General features: G+C 45.4%; 1 protein-coding gene across 13 annotated transcripts in view; it reads right to left on the bottom strand.

Moving 5' to 3' along the window:
• LOC110501750 (mitogen-activated protein kinase kinase kinase kinase 4) overlaps positions 1–22,777 on the bottom strand; it is a 97,184-nt gene that overhangs the window by 25,018 nt on the left and 49,389 nt on the right. For 4 of the 13 annotated variants that reach the window (XM_021579513.3, XM_021579510.3, XM_021579515.3 and 1 more), the window contains exons 3-15: positions 16,952–17,008; positions 13,220–13,345; positions 10,807–10,917; positions 10,359–10,449; positions 10,043–10,173; positions 9,675–9,729; positions 9,476–9,554; positions 8,906–9,081; positions 8,733–8,805; positions 8,395–8,605; positions 5,992–6,153; positions 5,802–5,903; positions 2,231–2,386 (exon numbers count right to left, since the gene is read on the bottom strand). In XM_021579513.3, coding sequence (XP_021435188.2) covers positions 2,231–2,386; positions 5,802–5,903; positions 5,992–6,153; positions 8,395–8,605; positions 8,733–8,805; positions 8,906–9,081; positions 9,476–9,554; positions 9,675–9,729; positions 10,043–10,173; positions 10,359–10,449; positions 10,807–10,917; positions 13,220–13,345; positions 16,952–17,008 — 1,530 coding nt within the window. Of the gene's footprint in view, positions 1–566; positions 783–2,230; positions 2,387–5,801; positions 5,904–5,991; positions 6,154–8,394; positions 8,606–8,732; positions 8,806–8,905; positions 9,082–9,475; positions 9,555–9,674; positions 9,730–10,042; positions 10,174–10,358; positions 10,450–10,806; positions 10,918–13,219; positions 13,346–16,951; positions 17,009–22,777 lie in introns of all 13 variants that reach the window. The other 9 variants (XM_090215921.1, XM_090215923.1, XM_090215925.1 and 6 more) reach the window with 3 other exon arrangements.

Here is a 22,777-nt window from a genome sequence, read left to right as displayed (position 1 = left end):
TATGTGAAGAGAGGACAATAATACCACCTCTAATTTGTGCAGATGGAGAGCAAAAAAAAAGGTCACAATTTCAACATGAGGAATATTTTCCTTGGAGAACGTTTCTAACAGTCTGAATCCTACACTTTATTTGTGACAGCCTCCAGCGTCCCATTGATTTGGGAGCATCTCTAATATGCTGAGATGCAAAAGCACTCAGCTGTCGAGTGATTGCTGCTGCACCTTTCTTTCTCTAGTATTTTTACATCAGTCTGCTATGGAGGTCTGGGAGGCTGAACGAGGGAGGGTTCTGAGAGGAGAGACAGAGGGGGGATAGAGAACGAGCCTCTAATCCTTTCATAACGTTCTGCTCTCTCTGAATCCTCTCAGCAGGCTAGGGTGAGGAGGAGGTCGCTCCATCTTAGAACTGTTACTAAGACAAATATCACTCTGCTCACTCACTCCAATGTTGTCCTATCCAGCATCTAGTGACTACTAGTATACTGGTCTACAGTTCAGACTTCCTAGCAAAGCCGTCTAATGACTACCAGTTTACCCGACTTTGCCAGAGGATGAGCCTATCTTACCCTGGGAGGGGTGTCGTCTGTGGGGGCCTTGTCAAGGGGCAGGGCCTTGGGCTGGGGGTAGGACTGCGGGTCAGTGCGTGCGGGTGATGATGGTGCAGGGTGATGGTGTTGCTCCTGAGAGCACAGGTGGAGGTGTGCAAAGCTAGGGACGATGGGCTCACTGAAGGAATGGGAGCATGAGACGACGGGGGGAGCGGCCTGGTGGGACCACTGGACCTTCCAGAGACAGAGACAAACGGGTGGTGTCAGAGGGGGAGGACACATTGGGAGGAGTGGGGAGGTTTGGGGGAGGAGGAGGAAGACAAGAGAACAAGACCACAAACCCAAGCAGCAGACAGTGATTGGATACTGAAGCTTCAGGAAGCATCACAATGGGCGGAGTTGTCTTGAGACCAATGGGAAGTCTTAGGAAGTCAGATGAACCATTTGATTGTTTCATATCACAGACAGCCAATGACTGCTCCACCCGTTTTAATGCTCATGACGATTCAGTCCCAACACCAGGTGTGAGAATGAGCATGGATCACATAAACAAGGCATACACAGATCAGCTACTGTAGCATCATGCATAGACAGTTAGACACAAACACTCAAATAACGGCATGCGCACATTCAAGGATACTTTTTCTGGTCCAAGTAACTAAGAGGAGATGAAGGAATAGGGACATAGCCATACTAGGTTTATAACTGAATTTATTCCCTTTCCAATTGATTTCAAATATGCACTGAGAAGCGCTCAGACAGGAAACACCAAAAACATTTATCACTCAACAAATGACTTTTCTGCAACAAGCCCAACACGCCTCATATCTGTCTCTAATGACGTGTCACTAACGAGAGAAAAGTGACTAATGCATTTAATGCCTCTGCTAAATCATTTAGCAATCAATTACATCATCATCATCACCAAATTCCACACTGTTACATCTAATTACCATGACATTGTCCAAAAACAGAATGTTTCCCTGAATGGTGCCCTGTGACATTAATGACTGTATTCACGCTGGGTTGGTTGAGTCTCTGAGCAGATGATATTAGTAATATACTGAGTCACTGTGAAATCAGAAAGATGAATTATGGATGTGTTTGTGGTGTTTAGCACACAGTCAAGATGTAACAGCTCTACCTTTATAAAAGGAGTCACCAACCTGGCAATGTACACACACACTCACACAATAGAGGAAGCAGTCAGAGGTAGAGCGAGTGGGTAAAGCTGATATTGAGCAATGAGTGGCCAGAATAGAAGCAAGCAGCTTGGACCTCGTAATAACACAGTGGTGGAGGATAGGCTGTCACCCAGGGAAGTATCAAAGACGATGGAGTTACCTATTAAGGGACTAGAAAAGGTCAACTATGTCATCAGTAAGGGACAGAGAACAACACCCACATTTCTCCACACTGTGAAAGAATTCAGCTAGAACAGAGGCTAGAAGAGAGTTAGCGAGGGGGAAGAGATAGTAAACACAAGAACAAAAATCTACGGTAGCTAGTAAGACACCACTACTGCAGATACACAACCCGGAGAGAGAGCGAGAGAGAGACCACCCTGTTAGAACTACCTGGAAGGAAGAAGTGATTGGAAAAAGTAGAGCTACGGAAAAGGGAAGAGTAACGAGAGGAGGAATAAGCAACTGGCGATCGGCCATCTTGGTTGTTGTGGTTACCTGGGGTTCCATGGGCCTTTGCATGGCAGGCTGGACAGCAATGGGGGTGTTTCCATTGGCGATGGTCTCGGCGGCGCGGGGAGGAACCGGGGGCTGAACCTTAACCTGGGCGGCCTGAGGAGAACCTTGGATGTTCTTACGGTACCTCTCATCAGCCTGGAGGGAAAGAGAGAGAGGGACAAATTCATTAACCATCATCATGACAAAGAGGATCGAGCCACAGCAGCAGTGGGAGGGTCAGAAGTAAGAGATTTCAGGTGGTCTTTTGAATGACCTGTTATACTAAAGGGCATTATCATAATTTTCACAATTTCACAGTATTATTCCAACCAGTGTGGAAATATATAAAACACAGGACAATCACGTTTTTGACTACACTGGGCGTTTAATGTTTTATGTTCATAATAATTTAGTTTGGAGAAGAGACAAACATAAAGAAGAGTTTTCATTTTTCCAAGGTGCTGTATTTCCATCTGACAACAGGGGTCTCCATTTGACAACAAAACCCAAACAAGGACACTTCCATGTACACTTGATTGGACAGATTGGTGAAACGCTAATATATTGCCATCTGAATGTAGAAAGGATATGGGTAGGTAGCTTGGACATGCATTTTCCCAGGGCTGTATCTGTAGTTTCTTTAGAGGCCTCATCCTGAGCAGGAATAGTAACATGACCACTACAGTGAAAGTACCTCACACCAGAAGTCAAGCCACAGACCCCACATAAAAATGCACACCTTACAGCAGTTTATAACTACAGCAGCAGCATAAGCAGCAATCGACAGTAGCGTCATGGCAATGAAGCTTGGGTTCACCTCTCCAATTGGCCCAGGCATGGGGGCCTTTGGGGTCAGGGGTCAGTTGCTGTGGGGACTTGGTCCTCTCCTGGATCAACAGCTATGGGGACATGGTCCTCTATTGGATCAATAGTTGTTATGGGGAATTTGTCCTCTCTTGGATCAATAGTTGTTGTGGGGACACAGTCCTCTCTTGGATCAATAGTTGTTGTGGGGACATGGTCCTCTCTTGGGTCAGTTGCTGTGGGGACATGGTCCTCTCCTGGATCAATAGTAGTTGTGGATACTGAGACCTGTTGGTGGCTGGCTGCAGGAGTTTTGGCTGCTGTTGGAGGATCAGTAGGTAGGTCTGCTCCTGCTATAGCTGCTTCATGGCCTTTCGCTGCTTCTCCAGCTCCCAACACTTGTTCTACTGAGTGCAAGGAGGTGTGGTGGTGCATCATCATCTAAACTTGGCCACCCCATTGAAGCATGGTGTGTGCTGTTCCATTTGAAGTAGTTCTGTATAAATAAGGGCTGGTGTCTTTATGGTACAAGCTATATCCATGTAATGAGGGAAATGTTGAGTGGGTTTGTATTTTCACTGGGACCCAATTATCCTAAGTGTTTAAATGCTTCGAAAATGTTTACTATTACAATATAGGCCAAATATTGGTTTAAAAATGTAAAAAGTAAAAATGACTGAGCTAAAAGCTGATGATGCTTAAGAAGACATGAGGGAGACAGTAAGACATTGGTTGAGAGAGAGAAACGATGACAAGCAATGGTGGTGTGAAGTTGAAGGGATGTGGGTGATCATATCCTCACATTATCTAATGTCCTCGTCAAACCCCTGGAGGAACAGAGGCCTTCAACAACATACACAGTGTTAACACGTTGCCACGCAGATCCGCTAACAACACACCATCTCAGCAGAGTTAGGAACATTGGTAGAGAAACAATGAAAACCTTATCTTCCTGTTGGTAGGACACTCCCACATCCTGGTGACATCCTCAATTAAGGACTGTAATAAACATTCTGGCTTCCCCAACTTTGCCCAGAGAATGAATAACTCCAACCTCAATAGTTGGCTCCATTCAGATATACTGTGATATACTCTAACTAGATATTAAGAGTAGGGTGTGACAATAAATCTATTTTTCAACACCCTACTACAGAACAAAACCCATAGACTGCAAACCACTGACTTAGAAAGCTAGAATAACAGATGGATAATGGGAGATATACAGTAACAGTCCAAAGTTTGGACACACCTACTCATTCAAGGGTTTTCTACACTGTAGCATAATAGTGAAGACATCAAAACTATGAAATAACACATATGGAATCATGTAGTAACCAAAAAAGTGGTAAAACAAAACAGATTCTTCAAAGTAGCCACCCTTTGCCTTGATGACAGCTTTGCACACACTTGGCATTCTCTCAACCATCTTCATGAGGTAGTCACCTGGAATGCATTTCAATTAACAGGTGTGCCTTGTTAAAAGTTATTTGGGGAATTTCTTTCCTTATTGAGTCAATCAGTTGTGTTGTGACAAGGTAGGGGTGGTAAACAGAAGATAGTCTTTTACCAAATAGGGCTAAGTCCATATTATGGCAAGAACAGCTCAAATAAGCAAAGAGAAACGACAGTCCATCATTACCTTAAGACATGAAGGTCAGTCAATCAGGAAACTTTCAAGAACTTTGAAAGTTTCTTCAAGTGCAGTCGCAAAATCCATCAAGAGTAATGATGAAACTGGCTCTCATGAGGACTGCCACAGGAAAGGAAGACCAAGAGTTACCTCTGCTGCAGAGGATAAGTTCATTACAGAGTTCACGTAACAGACACATCTCAACATTAACTGTTCAGAGGACGCTGCATGAATCAGGCCTTCATGGTTGAATTGCTGCAAAGAAACCACTACTAAAGGACAGCAATAAGAAGAGACTTGCTTGGGCCAAGAAACACGAGCAATGGACATTAGACCGGTGGAAATCTGTCCTTGGAATGATCAGTCCAAATTTGAGATTTTTGGTTCCAATCGCTGTGTCTTTGTGAGACGCAGAGTAGGTGAACGGATTATCTCTGCATGTGTGGTTCACACTGTGAAGCATGGAGGAGGTGGTGTAATGGTGTGGGGTGCTTTGCTGGTGACACTGATTTATTTAGAATTCAAGGCACACTTAACCAGCATGGCTACCACAGCATCCTGCAGTAATACGCCATCCCATCTGGTTTGGGCTTAGTGGGACTATAATTTGTTTTTTAACAGGACAATGACCCAACACACCTCCAGGCGGTGTAAGGGCTATTTGACCAAGAAGGAGAGTGATGGAGTGCTGCATCAGATGACCTGGCCTCCACAATCACCTGACCTCAACCCAATTGAGATGGTTTGGGATGAGTTGGACCACAGAGTGAAGGAAAAACAGTCAACAAGTGCTCAGCATATATGGGAACTCCTTCAAGAGTGTTGGAAAAGCATTCCAGGTGAAGCTGTTTGACAGACTGCCAAGCGTGTGCAAAGCTGTCATCGAGGCTACTTTGAAGAATCTCAAATATAAAATATATAAATATATATGGTTTAACACTTTTTTAGTTATTACATGATTCCATATGTGTTATTTCATAGTTGTGATGTATTCACTATTATTCTACAAATAAAATTAAGAAAAACTCTTGAATGAGTAGGTGATCTAAACTTTTGACTGGTACTGTATAAAATGCTAAAACAACAGATGGATAATGGGAGATATACAGATGGATAGAAGAAGATAGATAGGCTTACAGAGTTCGGTCTCACCAGTAGCATGGCCTGTTCATGGAGCAGCTGCTGCTGCAGGATCTCCAGGTGCCTCTGCTCCTCCTCCAGCTGGCGACGGATGTACTCCTGTCAATCAAACCACACACACAGCAAGTGTCAGGGGTAGACTACAAGTATCATGAAAGAAACTGTTGTTGATAGAGAGTTCTCCTACCTGCTCCCGATCAGCCCTCCTTTTCTCCTCCTCAGCCCTCCTGCGCTCCTCCTCCTCTTTACGCCGGCGTTCAACCTCTTCCATGCGCCTCTTGTCATCCTGCTCCCGGCGACGCTGCTCGCGCTCCTGCTGCCTCCTCATCTCCCGCTCACGACGTTGTTGCTGTGGACGACCATAGGGGGCGACAGCGCAGGCGTCAGGAGCAGACATCACTATGCATTAACACTCCGAGCTAGCTAGCTCTCTTGTTTCTGGTCACCATATCTGGCCTTTATGAGATAAGCTAGTAATTTCTTATTGTGAGCATGTGAGATGCTAGTCTCACTTCCCAGGGTTCACGGTTGGTGGACTACACTACGTATGTGCCATGTTTTACCTGTAAGCTTACCATCACCACTTCAGTAATACTGGCAGGCTTCTCAGTTGGTTAAATAGTGTTGATTTATTGCAGCCATCTCTATGAATACAGTAAGTAGCTCTACACCATTATAAAATGGGTGGGTCTAATCTTGAATGCTGATTGGTTAAAACCGCATTCCAGCCGGTGTCTATTCCACAAGTTACTACTGGCTAAATCTATGACGTCAAAATGCCTATTTACTCTGTTCCATCTGACTGCGTAATCCACTGTCTCATCAACCCAGCCAGCTAATTTGCAGTCTTTCCAGCTTCAGTTTGAAGTGATTGTGTTACTGTAGCTATTTTGTTGGCTAGCTCCTCTAAACAACAGTGTTCTGACGAGTGAGTACATTTTCAATGCCAGGCGAAGTCGCGCCTCATCAACTTATTGTTATGGATGTAGCCAAATAAATGTCACTAGAAAACAGCTTAAACAAATGCAAAAGCAGCTACTTTGCTGTTATGCTGGCTGCACATTTTGACACAACTGTAAGTTAGCTGTAGTTGGCTAGCTAGCAAGCAAGGGATAAGAACGTTACCAGCCAGCATGGCAATGAAACGTTTAGAACGAACGACTGGGTCGCGTCCATAAATCGAGAACAAAAAGACAATGACAGGAACGCGTCTCTAGCAACCCTAGATTTGTGTCGGGGTTATATCTTCTGGAAGGATGAAAAAGTATGAATAAATTGATCAAACAAATGTTGTTAATGAAAATATGTCAAACATTATTTGAATATGTTGGTAACCTGTTGTATAAAAGTGATAATGCCCTCGAAGCCGGTGTTTGGAGGATATATTGGCACGGGCCTAACAACACCCATGCCAATATTTCCTCCAAACACTGGCTTCTCTGGCATTATCACTTAAGTAGAATAAGACCTGCACTAGATGTGGTCCCTAGTTCCATTAAGTACCCTGTGGTGGTCCCTGGCTGCATCATGAAAAAGCATGTCTCCGTATTTAACCTTTAAACATGGACTATGCCATATATTTCTCATGCCCCTTGGTCAACTCGCCCAAGAGGATTCCCTGACCATACAGTATAATATGATTCATTAATGCATTTTCTCATTAATCAGAAAAAACCCTGAAACTGTAGGAAAGTGTATGCAGAGGTTAAAGCAAAAAAAATGACTGAAACAAGTCGATGACTGAAACAAGTCGATGATTGAAAAGTCGGTCACATGACTGTCTGTGGGGCGAAGTTACACTCCCATTTCATGTAAAAAAAAATCATGCCCTTCTTTTAGGGAAAGAGGATCCTTTTGTACATGTATTAAACTGAGTTTGACCAATTGAAAATCAAACAAAAAAAATGTAACAAACAAAATGTTTTAATAAATGATCATATGACGGAAATCCGTCGAAGTGACGGAGAACTTTAACCCTTGTGTATGGGATACTGTATGGGGGAAACTATGGGAAAATGTGTGATTTTGAACTATTCTACACTGGAGGAGCACTCGGCTGTTATATTTTCTGACTCAATTGTACAGGTCATGTGTCTTTAAAGAGGTTCCAACCAGATAACTTAGACATGGTAATATCATGGGGACTACTGCATATAAGGCATGGGTCAGGGAATTGCCTGTGCCGTTTTCTGCAGACTAAAACAACCGGAAGCTCTCTCTCAGGTTCTAGTAGCTAATGACTGAGGAAGAAGTCTTTCTGACCCAGCCTCCCAGAGAGGATAAAATAAAGACAGACAGAGCCCTGTGGTCTTCCTCAGAGAGATAAAGGCCAATTAGGAAACACAGCCCAGAGGGCCAAAGGCTGCACACAAATACACTAATCACTACACATTACTATAAACACAACACAGAGGGGGGAGACATCTGTGAGGAGTGTATTGACTGCTTTAGCACACACACAAAAACATGTTATGCACACATACATCATTTATGGGTGCAAGCTGCAGAGTAAAAGGATCAAACACACACCATTAGACAGAGAGAGAAAACACACACAAACCATCTTAGACACACACACTCTCTTTCATACCTCCTCCAGCCTCCTCCTCTGCTCCTTCTGCTGCTCGATGCGTTTCTGCCTCTCTGCCAGTAGTTGGCGCTTGTACTCCTCCTGCTCCCGGAGCTGCTGCTCCTGCAAGAGCTGCTGTCTGCGCAGGGCCTCTGAGCGCTCCTTGTTCTCTTGCTGCAGACGGATGAAATCCCTACGCAGGGTTGACTCCCCTGGTTGGTTCACTATGGAGCTACAGGACAAAGACATACATTAGTATGGAGCACGATGGAGCTATGGACCAAACAGACACACTAGCTAACACATTTACTATTAATATGTTGGCTAGTTTTTGCCATAGGTACATGTGGGTTAGTTACCTGGGCTCCCCCTCCTGCTCCTGAGCTTCCTCCTCCTCTTCCTCACTCCCGCTGTACTCATACTCGGTTTCATCTAGAGAAGAGAGGAACGGTGAGAATGTTTAAGTTTAAAAAAGTATTGTGAAGAAGAGGTTTTGGAGAAGTGTGTGTGCATTAGTATGTCTAAGGCTCACCCTTCTCCCCCCTCTTCTTCTTGGTGCGGTCGATGTGGTCTTTGAGCTGGATGCGGACCTGCCTCTCGTTGGGCTGGTCTCTGATGAAGGGGTGTTTCAGCAGCTGGTCGGTGGGGGGGCGCTGAGTGTAGTTCTTCACCAGGGAGCCCTCGATGAAGCTGCAAAACTTCTTAGACCTGAGGAGAGGAGGCATTTGTTACTTTTATGAGCTTATGCTATATCTACCAGGGGATATCAGCTGAGCTATTTTTTTATTTCATCTTTATTTAACTAGACAAGTCAGTTAAGAACAAATTCTTATTTTACAATGACGGCCTACCCCCTCCCCTAACCCAGACGATGCTGGTCCAATTGTGCGACGCCCTATGGGACCCCCATTCACAGCCGGTTGTGATACAGCCCAGGTTCGAACCAGGGTCTGTAGTGACGCCACTAGCACTGAAATGTAGTGACTTAGACTGCTGTGCTACTCGGGAATGAAGGAGTTTCACCAGTGTCATTGTTCACAGTGGGATTGTAAAATGGTGGTTTAAATGTCTGAAATCATAACAGCAGAGATTAGTCACACACCATTTCTTTGACTTGAGTCGAGGAGGAGGGTTTCTGGGGATGAGGAAGAGAGCTCTCATTGGATGCATATCGCACAGCGCTGGAAGACAAGACCAAACACAGGTCAGACAGAGGAAAACAAACATAATTTCAACCAGGTTTGCCATCTGGGACAAATAGTGGTGTAGAAGTCCAATAGTAAAAGAATGGCTGTACTTACGAGGAGCTCCCTCAGCCATCTCTATAGCTGTGATTCCAGTGGACCACAAGTCACTCTGCAGGAGAAAACACTATGAAAGATATGGACACAGCTACCATTGTGTGTGTGTGTGTGTGTGTGTGTGTGTGTGTGTGTGTGTGTGTGAATGTGTGTGTGTGTGCGTAAATCTATGCATGCATACGTCTATAGGATGGTAATTACCACCCTCTCTGGTCCTGACAACATCAGCCCCAACCTGCTACTGTACTGTCCCATCAGCCTACACAGCCACATACAATGGCACAAACGCAAACAGCTATCAATCCACCAACTCGACACACCGCTGGACACTGACAGAAAGCAGCATGGTTTTATTGAGCGCATCTTACTCTGTAGTCATAGGTGGCGTCTGGGTTCTCGTCACAGGCGATGACCTCGGGCGCCATCCAATAGGGCGTACCAATGAAGGTGTTCCTCCTACCCACTGTCCGGTCCAGCTGGGCGCTCACACCGAAGTCCACTGGAGGAGGGGGGAGTAGACCGGTCAGAACCAGTTCAAACTAGTTTAACCCCCACATATCAGACCAGCTCCATGCAGTTTAAGCCAGCGTAAACCAGTTCAAACCAGTAATAAAGCAGTCCCAGTTCCAATCAGGCCAGCTAAGACCAGGCTAACTTGAAAACAGTTTAGACCAGTGAACTCACCTAGTTTGACCTCTGCGTTCTCAGTCAGCAGCACGTTCTGGCCCTTGATGTCACGGTGGATCACATGGTGGGCGTGCAGGTGAGCCAACCCCTGAGGAGAGACACAGTCATAACAGTAATTTATTGTTTTTTAACCTTACTTGTAGAATCTCCAAAGCTCAAAAATAGGAAGAGTTGGGGCTTCTAGGGCAATTCAGGCAGCTGATTGAGTAACTTTTTACTGAAGAAAGTGTTTGTTTTATATTGTGTTTTACTTTTCATGTATATTGATGTGTATAGTGTATATTGATGTGTATTGATGCATGTCTGATAGAAGGTTCATCTGTAAAAGACTTTGGTCTCAGCATGACTCCCTTTCAAAATAAAGGCGACATAAACAAATTCAAATAAGCTACAGATCCCAGCAAGCAACAGCACGGGAACTTGTAGGCCGTAAATGTGGACTCACCCTGAGGATCTCACGAGAGATGTAGGCGATCCAGTCCTCCTTCAGTGTGTTGCCCTTGGTGTTCTTCACAAGGTCTGTGATGGAGCCTGCACCACAGAACTCCATCACCAGCTAGAGACCCAGAGAGAGAGAGAGACCCAGAGAGAGAGAGAGACCCAGAGAGAGAGAGAGACCCAGAGAGAGAGAGAGAGAGAGAGAGAGAGAGAGAGAGAGAGAGACCCAGAAAGAGAGAGACAGAGAGAGAGATAGAGTAACGTGCATACATACACAAGCACACACAAAACACACTATGCAGCCATTATTATTAACAGTGTAGATGTGAAAGATTAGAGTCACAGCCGTGAAAACACTAAACAGGGTACTTGAGTCTTTACTGGGAGAACCACTCACTCTCCTTCCTTCCCTCTCTCTCTCTTTTTAAGAAAACTATAGATGGTTGGCCATAAACCGGGAGTAACCCTGGTCTAGCAAATTATAGCAAATTATAGCTCTCTCCCCTACTCGATCCCTCCTCCTCTCACCCCCTTTAGTTTCTTGATGTACCTCCACCTCTGAGAGACAAAAATACCCAGAGTTTGACAGGGGCCATCAAAGGTAGCACTTTCAGGCAAACACACAGGGACTGACTCTGAGAGAAGGGAGGTGAGGAAGGGGGAGTTCAAACTTCACCCAATCTTTAGAGGATTGGAGGAGAGAAGGAAGGGTGGTTTGTGGAGGGTATGCATCAGTGGAGGCTGCTGAGGGGAGGACAGTTCACAATAATGTCTGGAACGGAGCCTTTGGAACGGCATCAAACACCTGGAAACCCTGCGTTTGATGCATTTGATACCATTCCACTCATTCCGCTCCAGCCATTGCCACGAGCCCGTCCTCCCCAAATAAGGTGCCACCAACCTCCTGTGGTATGCATGTACCCACTACCCACTCACTTGTGGAGGGATATGGGTGGGTTGGAGTTAGGTTGGTAGCAGCTATGGTATCCATATAAAAAAATGTGCCCTGCTAGAGTTGCCCCGGTCAACTATAAGTGCTGTTACTGTGAAGTGGAAATGTCTAGGAGCAACAACGGCTCAGCCGCGAAGTGGTAGGCCACACAAGCTCACAGAATGGGACTGCCGAGTGGGACAGAATGGGACTGCCGAGTGCTGAAGAGCATAAATATTGTCTGCCCTTGGTTGCAACACTCACTATGGAGTTCCAAACTGCCTCGAAGTAAGCACAATAACTTGTTGGCAGGAGCTTCATGAAATGGGTTTCCATGGCCGAGCAGCCGCACACAAGCCTAAGATCCCCTTTCACAATGCCAAGTGTCGGCTGGAGTGGTGTAAAGCTCACCGCCATTGGACTCTGGAGCAGTGGAAATGCGTTCTCTGGAGTGATGAATCACACTTCACCATCTGCCAGCCCAACGGACAAATCTGGTTTTGGCGGAATTCAGGAGAGCGTTACCTGCCCAAATGCATAGTGCCAACTGTAAAGTTTGGTAGAGGAGGAATAATGGTCTGGGGCTGTTTTTCATGGTTTGGGCTATGCTCCTTTGTTCCAGTGAAAGGAAATCTCAATGCTACAGCATAGTGGCATTCTAGACAATTCTGTGCTTCCAACTTTGTGGCAACAGTTTGGGGAAGGCCCTTTCCTGTTTCAGCATGACAATGTCCCTGTGCACAAAGTGAGGTCCATACAGAAATTATTTTTTGATATTGGTGTGGAAGAAAATCAACTGGCCTGCACAAAACCCTGACCGCAACCCCATCGAACAACTCTGGGATGAATTGGAACGCCTACTGCGAGCCAGGTCTAATAGCCCAACATCAGTGCTGTGCCCGACCTCACTAATGCTCTTGTGGCTGAATGGAAGCAAGTCCCCGGAGCAATGCTCCAACATCTAGTGGAAATCCTTCCCAGAAGAGTGGAGGCTGTTATAGCTGCAAAGGGGGGACCTACTCCATATTAATGACCATGATTTTGGAATGATGTTCGACGAGCAGGTATCCACATACTTTTGGTTGTTTAGCGAGCTACCTTTTTTCCCTGTTGGACCTGCATTGATAAGATATCCAATTTCAGTTTGTGTGGATAGCTTTCTGTAACTTTGTAGCGAGCACGGTCTGCATGTGTAGACGCATATTGTGTCATGATTGCAAGTTGTCCCGATATCTTTTCCAACTGTCCCGTTATCTGGTGTTAATATCCATTCTGGAATGCCCTTCCGTCCAATCAGAAATGAGTGTCAACAATGCTGTGGTAAAAATCTACATTTAATTTCTAAATACTTTCTACCTATTGTTAGTGTGGCATGGAGTGTGTTTTTTTACCTAAACCTCTTGCGTCATCCATATGATGTAAATCCGACGCAGTGACGGAGAACTTTAACCCCTGAGGCTGAGGGAAAGCGGGAGGTAAACCAACTTACCCATAGCTGGTCGTCGTGTCCTGGAGGGCTCTTCTTGATGAAGGCTCCGTAGTAGGTGGCTATGTTTCTGTGGTGGGAGTACTTCTTCAGCATATTAATCTCCAGTTTAATCTCCTCCTCTTCATCCTATAAAAGAGTGCAGGAGAGCGAATGAGGGAGACCATTAATTGAGTTAATGGCTCCCAGATGACCTGATAACAGTTTAATCTGGGAGCCCCCAAGACAAATAAACAACCAACCAACCACAAGTCATACACACATACACACACACACACACACACTTCCTAACAAGCTATTTGTTTAGTTTATGATGGCTTATGAGATGACACTCCATGGTTGTTTGCCACTCTTGGCATTCTTCAGACTAAGTTTATTGTAATCATGACAACAACAATAACAGAACAGGCTGGTATTTATTCAACCACATTATGAGCCTAGTAAATACCACAATTTATTGACTTTCAGTCAAACCGAGACTGTTGAAGAGCATGGCAGTTAAAATAGCACATTCTATATCGTACAAGATAATGGAGCCTAATAAACCAATATCACACACACAGTGTGTAGGATTCACTCATAAACCATGTCAGGCATCCATTCGATGAGAAAACATCGATTCAGTGTCATTTTTAACAATACTCCCTCAACATGTGGTCTTCCTGTTGGTAGAATGACATGACATTTCCCCTGCCTGGTTTTATCATTCAGAGAGGGGGGAGAGAGAACGAGACAGAGAGAGAGAGAGAGAGAGAGAGAGAGAGAGAGAGAGAGAGAGAGAGAGAGAGAGAGAGAGAGAGAGAGAGAGAGAGAGAGAGAGAGAACGAGAGAGAGAGAGAGAACGAGAGAGAGACAGAGAGAGAGACAGAGAGAGAGACAGAGAGAGAGACAGAGAGAGGAGCTGACAGACAGAAGCGGTTGGGGTTCTGGGTTACAACTGCTCAGGCAAGGAAATATGACATCATCTCTCTCCTCTATCTCACCTTCACATCAGTCTGCACTCTCCATAACCTCATCTCTCATCACACATCTTCTCTCACTCTGTCCTTCGTATGCCCCACTTTCCTCATTGTCCTGATGCTATAATCACCATTCTAACTCATGAAATGGTGGGAGAAGGTGATATCAGACATCATACAGATAGTATAACACAATGGAACAAATAAGGGTGATGTGCAACCCTTTTTCTTACTGGGTGCAGAGAGTAATGCAACACCTCTGCCAACCAAGATACTGCTGGGAGAGAGGAGAGAAAGCACAAGAAAGAGAGAGAGCACAAGAGTGGAAAGATGGAGAGGCTGTGTCTGTATCAGGGCTTTTACTAAGAACTTCTGACTACTATTGAATCACAGTGAATGATAGCCACCAACAGCAGCCTTTCTGCTAGGTTAGGGGAGCAGGCCTCTAGATAGTACAGCCTTCTGCTCTGCCGCAAGTAGACCTAATGTGATTAGAAGTTATACAGTGAGACACAGAGAGGCAGGGAGAGGTGTGGTAGGTAGAGAAAGAGCAAGAGATGAAGGGAGAGAGGAGAGATGGGTAGTGATGGGAAAGAGAGCAAGACAGAGAGAGATGGAGCAAGACAGAGGGTGTGAGGGAAAGCAACCAAGAGAAAAAGGGCAGCGATAGGAGGGAGAGAAAGAGGGACAGAAGAGAGAGACAGTGGTCAAGAGAGGTGAAGAGAGCCAAGCGGCTGAGCACCTTAGACCCCTCCCATAATCCCACTGCACTTCAACTGAACCTTCTGAGAGGAGGAGGAAAGAAAAACAAACTCTCCCTCCCTCCCCCCCTCTGTGCTGTATGTAGAACAGGATGTGGTATCTGGGTCAGGGCACATATGCTGAGATGAGCCTGTAGAGTAAAGTGAAGCTATAACTATACTGGAGCTGTCTCTAGATCTACTGTAGTATGTTCTATACAGGAACACACGTACATGGTAGGGAGCTTGGCCAGAAGTACTAGGCTGACAATACATGCTTCCATCCTAGGCATGCTTCCATCCTAGGCATGTTTCCATCCAAGACATGCTTCCATCCTAGGCATGCTTCCATCCTAGGCATGTTTCCATCCTAGGCATGTTTCCATCCTAGGCATGTTTCCATCCTAGGCATGCTTCCATCCTAGGCATGCTTCCATCCTAGGCATAGACCCTATAACTGGTGTGCACCACCGCTACACACCTCAATGATGCTACCTGATTCTGTTTCTTCAAGTAGTAGGCTACAACAACACAGTTCAACAAAATATACCGAAAATACCTCAAGTAAAAAACAGATGTTTTCTGCTGACCAGGAGTTCCTGGATGGCACATATAATATGTCCTGTCGGTTCACTAGACTAGCTTATCTATCCCCCTGCAGGACAACCAGAGAACATTTTCAAAAATAAGCAAGCTACTCCAACCAAACTAACTCTCGCTCCTGGCAAACACCCAAACCTCAACTGAATTGTTTATTTTACAAAACAGCTTTAAAAAAAACTCTTCTCAGAAAAGAGCTGATGTGTGTAAAATATCTCTAACATGTGTAGATCACCAGTAGGACTGTATAGCCACACGGCAATACTCTCATTCTCTGTGTTCCTACATACATACATCCTTCTCCCTGTCCTAATCGCTATTCCATCCTTTCTTTAGTCTCCATTTTGCAACTTCTCACATGAGAAGTGAAAGGTTTGTGCTCAGATGTCTTTTCAAACCAATTATTAGAGACAGGGTAGGAAGATGCTTTGTCATGTAGACAAATACAGTCTAACATTTGCTTAGTGACAATAGCCTGGGTCTGTCTTTCTGTTCAGGCACCATAAGGAGACACCGTTAAGGCAAATGGGTGGAGGTAGACACTTAACACACACACACAAACACACACACACACACACACACACCTCGAAGGCAGGCTGACTTCACAAGACATGACAGGGGGTCCATAGAGGCTGTGTGCAACCCTCCTCCAGAGTATCTGAACGCCAGACCTCTCAGCACTGCCTAACGATGCCCTGGGCTACATAAAACCACCTCCATCCAGCTCCAAACACAAACTCAGCTTTGTGGCATGAAGAGGAAAAACATTGAGGTTGAAGACCTACATTCATATAAGCCTGATATTATGTCTATTTCAGGAGGAAAAATATTGACTAGGGGAATTGGGGAAAGGAGAGAGAGCAGGGGGTGGTGGAGGTTTATCTTGGCGACTGTTGCTATCCTGCTACAGTATTTGTGTTTTGGTTCAAATTAAAGACATACTGTATCTAGGGTCTCGGATGCAATAAAACTCAACTTGGGATATGTCCCAAATCTACATGGGCTAGAATGTGGCTATAGAGTATTAATTATTAAGCATAGCTGGATCATTGAGTCAAGTAAAGATCTATTCTGTGATCCAAATTTTGACTTGATTCGGTCTTGACATAATGTCTGACAAGGGATGTAATTTGTGTATCTAATGGTTTGGGTCTTAAAAAGGAAATGTCTCTCTGAGGAGCCTATTGGAGGGAATATAAAGTCTAGAATGAGTCCAAGGAAGTATTAGTCTGTGATGTTATAAATCAACAGATTATTCAGGAAGTAGTCTATCAACACTGGGAACCAAAATGGAACTGTTAATTAGTGGAAGTGAATGTGTGGGAGAGCGAATGGACAACCAAGTAAAGCTATGGCGACTACCAAGTAAAACTGTCAGTCAAACCAGCTCTCTGTTAAATCACACACAAAGCTCTCCCAATCGAGCACCAGCTTACCTCTGTGACGTCCATGACCTTGATGGCCGCCAGTTGTCCTGTCTTGACATGTCGGCCCTGCAGAGAGAAAAAGAGATGAATTAATGACGTCATTTCAACCCTGACATGCAAAGTATCCATATGACGTAGTTTCAGTCAGAAAGACCTTGAGTGCTTGATCCCAGACTAAGTATGGGTGATTCCTTGATTACTAACCATGAGTTATTACTCTACATGATGATCATGGAAACACCAGACATCAGATACCTAAGCAACAACCCAGTTCATATCATCAGCGCCATGCTTTTCTCTTTTCAGCTGAAACCAGTCTTTAGTTACCTCACAATGTGAATGACTCTAACCACTGCAGAGTTCAATGACATCATATTTTCTGTTAACAGAGGAAGCAGTAGAATAGAGGGGACCACTCTGCAGTGAAACTGCCAGACAGAGAGAGGGTGAGTGAAGGGTAGGGGAATAACACTGCTGCAGGATTGGGTTTCCTTTGTCTGAACCGGCGACACCTGAGCTGGACCTGACCCCCCCTGTCTAAAATGGGAGAGTCCGGGCGCTGAGTGATGAGGGATTAACCCACTTCGGCTCGGCAGGGGAGGGGGTATTGAGGGGGGTCACAGGCTTTGTTGGTCTGACTGGAAGCAGACTAGTAGAATGACTGGAACAAAGAAAGAAGTGGGTTCACAACCTTGCATTAAAACATTGCATTTTCTACTGCTTAAAAAATCATAATCACAGTAAGCTAGTTGTAAGAGAGAGAGAGAGAGATGAGAAACAGAATCCCAGAGTCACGACAGATCAGTTGTATGGGCCATATGTCAGTGCTGAGTTTGGGAGTCAGTCTCACAGTGCTAGTCTTTATCCCAGAATGCTTTAGTCTCTTCGGTGCCCTGCTTGGAGCAATCACCATGACAACCTGTTCTACCACGGCTTTTAACAGAGAGGGAGGAGAGAAGGCTGAAGTAGAGGAGTGACAGGTTTAGTGAGTATGTGTGTCCATCCTCATCGCTTGGCAACCCTGCCTGAGTCGCACTAGACAGGACACAGATTTAAAAGCTCTGCTGAGAGAGGACTCTGACAAAGACACCCCACCAAGGGCAGGGATCTCAGCCAGGCAGCAGCAACACAGGACCTCCCAGCACAGGACCCAACGAGGTCCCTACCAGCTACCATACAGACTGCACCACAACACCCTTGGGCTGCCCAGGGATACGCCAGACCAGAAAGGCCCTATAAATGAACTACACACTCCCTATCAAACAGGACTGGACTAACTATTTCCCTGTTTAATGACAGGCAGGGTGTAGGCAGCTGTGGTCCTGGGGGGGTCCTGTCTGGGAGAGGGGGTAATCTAATCTGGAGATCTGTCTAAGGACTGTGGGGATTAAAGAATGTCTCACCAGTCCACATTACACAAACACACATAGGGACAACACAAAGAGCAGCCTGTTGTAAGCATAACAGAAAAAGTCCCATCACTGTTATATACCATAAAACTAAATTGCAGAGATACAATTCCTATACTGTTCTTGTATTGAATTGGTCTTTCGATAATGGTGCAGAATGGTCATCTAACAGCGGTGTTACCTTGACAAGACCTTTAATGTGAGAAGGCTTGGCTGAAGTCCAGTAAATGGCTTCTATCATTGAGGCCACTCCAGTCATGAGTCTCTCTAACTCCTATCAGTGTGCTGTGAGGCTTTCAGTGGACTGTAATGGACTCATTTGGCTCGTGTGTGTGTGTGTGTGTGTGTGTGTGTGTGTGTGTGTGTGTTCAATGGATGACTCAGCTAAGCTGGTATAATGGCCACACATGCTTGAGGAAGATGGATGCTGCAGTTAAATGGAAGCTGATGGAAGTTGACCACTGGCGTCCTTCACTCTGAGTGACCACTATGTACTCACACACTACAAGTCAAACTACTCATTCAGGGGTTTTCTTTATTTTTACATTTTCTACATTGTACAATAATACTAAAAACATCAAAACTATTAAATAAAACATGTGGAATCATGTTGTAATCAGAAAAGTGTTAAACAAATCAAAATATATTTTAGATTCTTCAAAGTAGCTACTCTTTGTCTTGATGACAGCTTGCACACTTGGCATTCTCTCAACCAGCTTCATGAGGTAGTCACCTGGAATGCATTTCAATTAACAGGTGTGCCTGGTTAAAACTTAAATAGGGGAAGTTCTTTCCTTCTTAATGTGTTTGAGCCAATCAGTTGTGCTGTGACACGGTAGGGGTGGTATACAGAAGATAGATTTTGATTTGGGAAGGTCAGTCAATCCGAAGGTCAGTCAATCCAGAACATTTCAAGAACTTTGAACTTTTCTTCAAGTGCAGTTGCAAAAACCATCAAGCGCTTTGGTGAAACTGGCTCTCATGAAGACCGCCACAGGAAAGGAAGACCCAGAGTTACCTCTGCTGCAAAGGATAAGTTCCTTAGAGTTACCAGCCTCAGAAATTTCAGCCCAAATAAATGCTTCAAAGTTCAACAGACACATCTCAACATCAACTGTTCAGAGGAGACTGTGTGAATCAGACCATCATGGTCGATTTGCTGCAAAGAAACCACTACTAAAGGACACCAATAATAAGAAGAGACTTGCTTGGGCCAAGAAACATGAGCAATGGACAATAGACCGGTGGAAATCTGTCCTTTGGTCTGAGTCCATATTTGAGATTTTTGGTTCCAACCGCCATGTCTTTGTGAGGCGCAGACTAGGCGAACAGATGATCTCTGCATGTGTTGTTCCCACCGTGGAGCATGGAGGAAGAGGTATGATGGTGTTTTGCTGGTGACACTGTCAGTGATTTATTTAGAATTCAAGGCATACTTAACCAGCACGGCTACCACAGCATTCTGCAGTGTTACGCCATCCCATCTGGTTTGCGCTTAGAGGGACTATCATTTGTTTTTCAACAGGACAATGACCCAAAACACACTTCCAGGCTGTGGAAGGGCTATTTGACCAAGAAGGACAGTGATGGAGTGCATCAGATGACCTGGCCTCCACAATCATCCAACCTCAATCCAATTGAGATGGTTTGGTATGAGTTGGACCACAGAGTGAAGGAAAAGCAGCCAACAAGTGCTCAGCGGCGTCTGGTAAGGCAAGGGATGGTGGTCTATGTGTTTTTGTAAACAACAGCTGGTGCACGATATCAAAGGAAGTCTCGAGCTATTCTTTGCCTGGAGGTAGGGTTTCTCATAATAAGCTGTAGACCACACTACCTACCGAGAGAGTTTTCACCGGTATTCTTTGTAGATGTTTACATACCACCACAGTCAGAGGCTGGCACTAAGAAAGCATTGAATGAGATGCATTCCGCCATTAGCAAACAAGAAAACACTCACCCAGAGGCGGTGCTCCTAGTAGCCGTGGACTTTAATGCAGGGAAACTTAAATCAGTTTTACCAAATTTCTATCAGAATGTTAAATGTGCAACCACCTATACTCCACACACAGAGACGCATACAAAGCTCTCCCTCTATTTGGCAAATCTGACCATAATTCTATCCTCCTGATTCCTGCACCAGTGACTAGATCAATAAAAAAGTGGTCAGATGAAGCAGATGCTAAGCTACAGGGCTGTTTTGCTAGCACAGACTGGAATATGTTCAAGAGATTCCTCCAATGGCATTGAGAAGTACACCATGTCTGTCATTGGCTTCATCAAAAAGTGCATCAATGACGTCGTCCCCACCGTGACCGTACGTACATACCCCAACCAGAAGCCATGGATTACAGGCAGCATCCGCACTGAGCTAAAGGCTAGAGCTGCCGCATTCAAGGAGTGAGACTCGGAAGCTCATAAGAAATCCCGCTATGCCCTCCGACGAACCATCAAACAGGCAAAGCATCAATACAGGACTAAGATCGAATCGTACTACACCGGCTCTGTGGCAGGGCCTGCAAACCATTACAGACTACAAAGGGAAGCACCGCCGAGAGCTGCCGAGTGACACGAGCCTACCAGACGAGCTAAACTACCTCTATGCTCACTTCGAGGGAAATAACACTGAAACATGCATGAGAGCACCCGCTGAACCGGAAAAATGTGTGATCACGCTCTCCGCAGCCGAAGTGAGTAAGACCTTTAGATAGGTCAACATTCACAAGGCCGCAGGGCCAAACGGATTACCAGGGCGTGTACTGCGAGCATGCGCTGACCAACTGGCAAGTGTCTTCACTGACATTTTCAACCTCTCCCTGTTCGAGTCTGTAATACCAACATGTTTTAAGCAGACCACCATAGTGACTGTGCCCAAGAACACTAAGGTAACCTGCCTAAATGACTACCGACCCGTAGCACTCACGTCTGCCAGAAACCCTAGACCCACTCCAATTTGCATACCGCCCCAACAGATCCACAGATGATGTAGTCTCAATTGCACTCCACACTGCCCTTTCCCACCGGGACAAAAGGAACACCTATGGGAGAATGCTATTCATTTACTACAGCTCAGCGTTCAACACCATAGTGCCCTCAAAGCTCATCAATAAGTGAAGAACCCTGGGACTAAACACCTCCCTCTGCAACTGGATCCTGGACTTCCTGACGGGCCGCCCCCAGGTGGTAAGGGTAGGTAACAACACATCCGCCACGCTGATCCTCAACACAGGGGCCCCTCATGTGTGCGTGCTCAGCCCCCTCCTGTACTCCCTGTTCACTCATGACTGCATGGCCAGTCACGACTCCAACAACATCATTACATTTGCAGATGACACAACAGTGGTAGGCCTGATCACCAACAACAACGAGACAGCCTATAGGAAAAAAGAGGAAAGAGGTCAGAGACCTGGCCGTGTGGTGCCAGGACAACAACCTCTCCCTCAACGTGATCAAAACAAAGGAGATGATTGTGGACTACAGGAAAAAGAGGACTGAGCACACCCACATTCTTATCAATTGGGCTACTGTGGAGCAGGTTGAGAGCTTCAAGTTCCTTGGTGTCCACATCACCAACAAACTAACATGGTCCAAGCACATCATTACAGTTGTGAAGCCACTCCTTCGTTGCCTGGGCGGTGTGTTTGAAATCATTGTCATGCTGAAAGACCCAGCCACGTTTCATCTTCAATGCCCTTGCTGGTGAAAGGAGGTTTTCACTCAAAATCTCACGATACATGGCCCCATTCATTCTTTCTTTTACACGGATCAGTCGTCCTGGTCCCTTTGCAGAAAAACAGCCCCAAAGCATGATGTTTCCACCCCCATGCTTCACAGTAGGTATGGTGTTCTTTGTATGCAACTCAGCATTCTTTGTCCTCCAAACATGACGAGTTGAGTTTTTCTATTTTAGTTTCATCTGACCATATGACATTCTCACAATCTTCTTCTGGATCATCGAAATGCTCTCTAGCAAACTTCAGACGGGCCTGGACATGTACTGGCTTAAGCAGGGGGACACGTCTGGCACTGCAGGATTTGAGTCCCTGGCGGCGTAGTGTGTTACTGATGGTAGGCTTTGTTACTTTGGTCCCAGCTCTCTGCAGGTCATTCACTAGGTTCCCCCGTGTGGTTCTGGGATTTTTGCTCACCGTTCTTGTGATCATTTTGACCCCACGGGGTGAGATCTTGCGTGGAGCCCCAGATCGAGGGAGAGTATCAGTGGTCTTGTATGTCTTCCATTTCCTAATAATTTCTCCCACAGTTGATTTCTTCAAACCAAGCTGCTTATCTATTGCAGATTCAGTCTTCCCAGCCTGGTGCAGGTCTACAATTTTGTTTCTGGTGTCCTTTGACAGCTCTTTGGTCTTGGCCATAGTGGAGTTTGGAGTGTGACTGTTTGAGGTTGTGGACAGGTGTCTTTTATACTGAT

Source organism: Oncorhynchus mykiss, chromosome 22 (assembly GCF_057628025.1).
Source record: "Oncorhynchus mykiss isolate SJ-2025 chromosome 22, ASM5762802v1, whole genome shotgun sequence".
NCBI classification, from domain to species: domain Eukaryota; kingdom Metazoa; phylum Chordata; class Actinopteri; order Salmoniformes; family Salmonidae; genus Oncorhynchus; species Oncorhynchus mykiss.
This window is presented reverse-complemented; position numbering and strand designations above follow the sequence as displayed.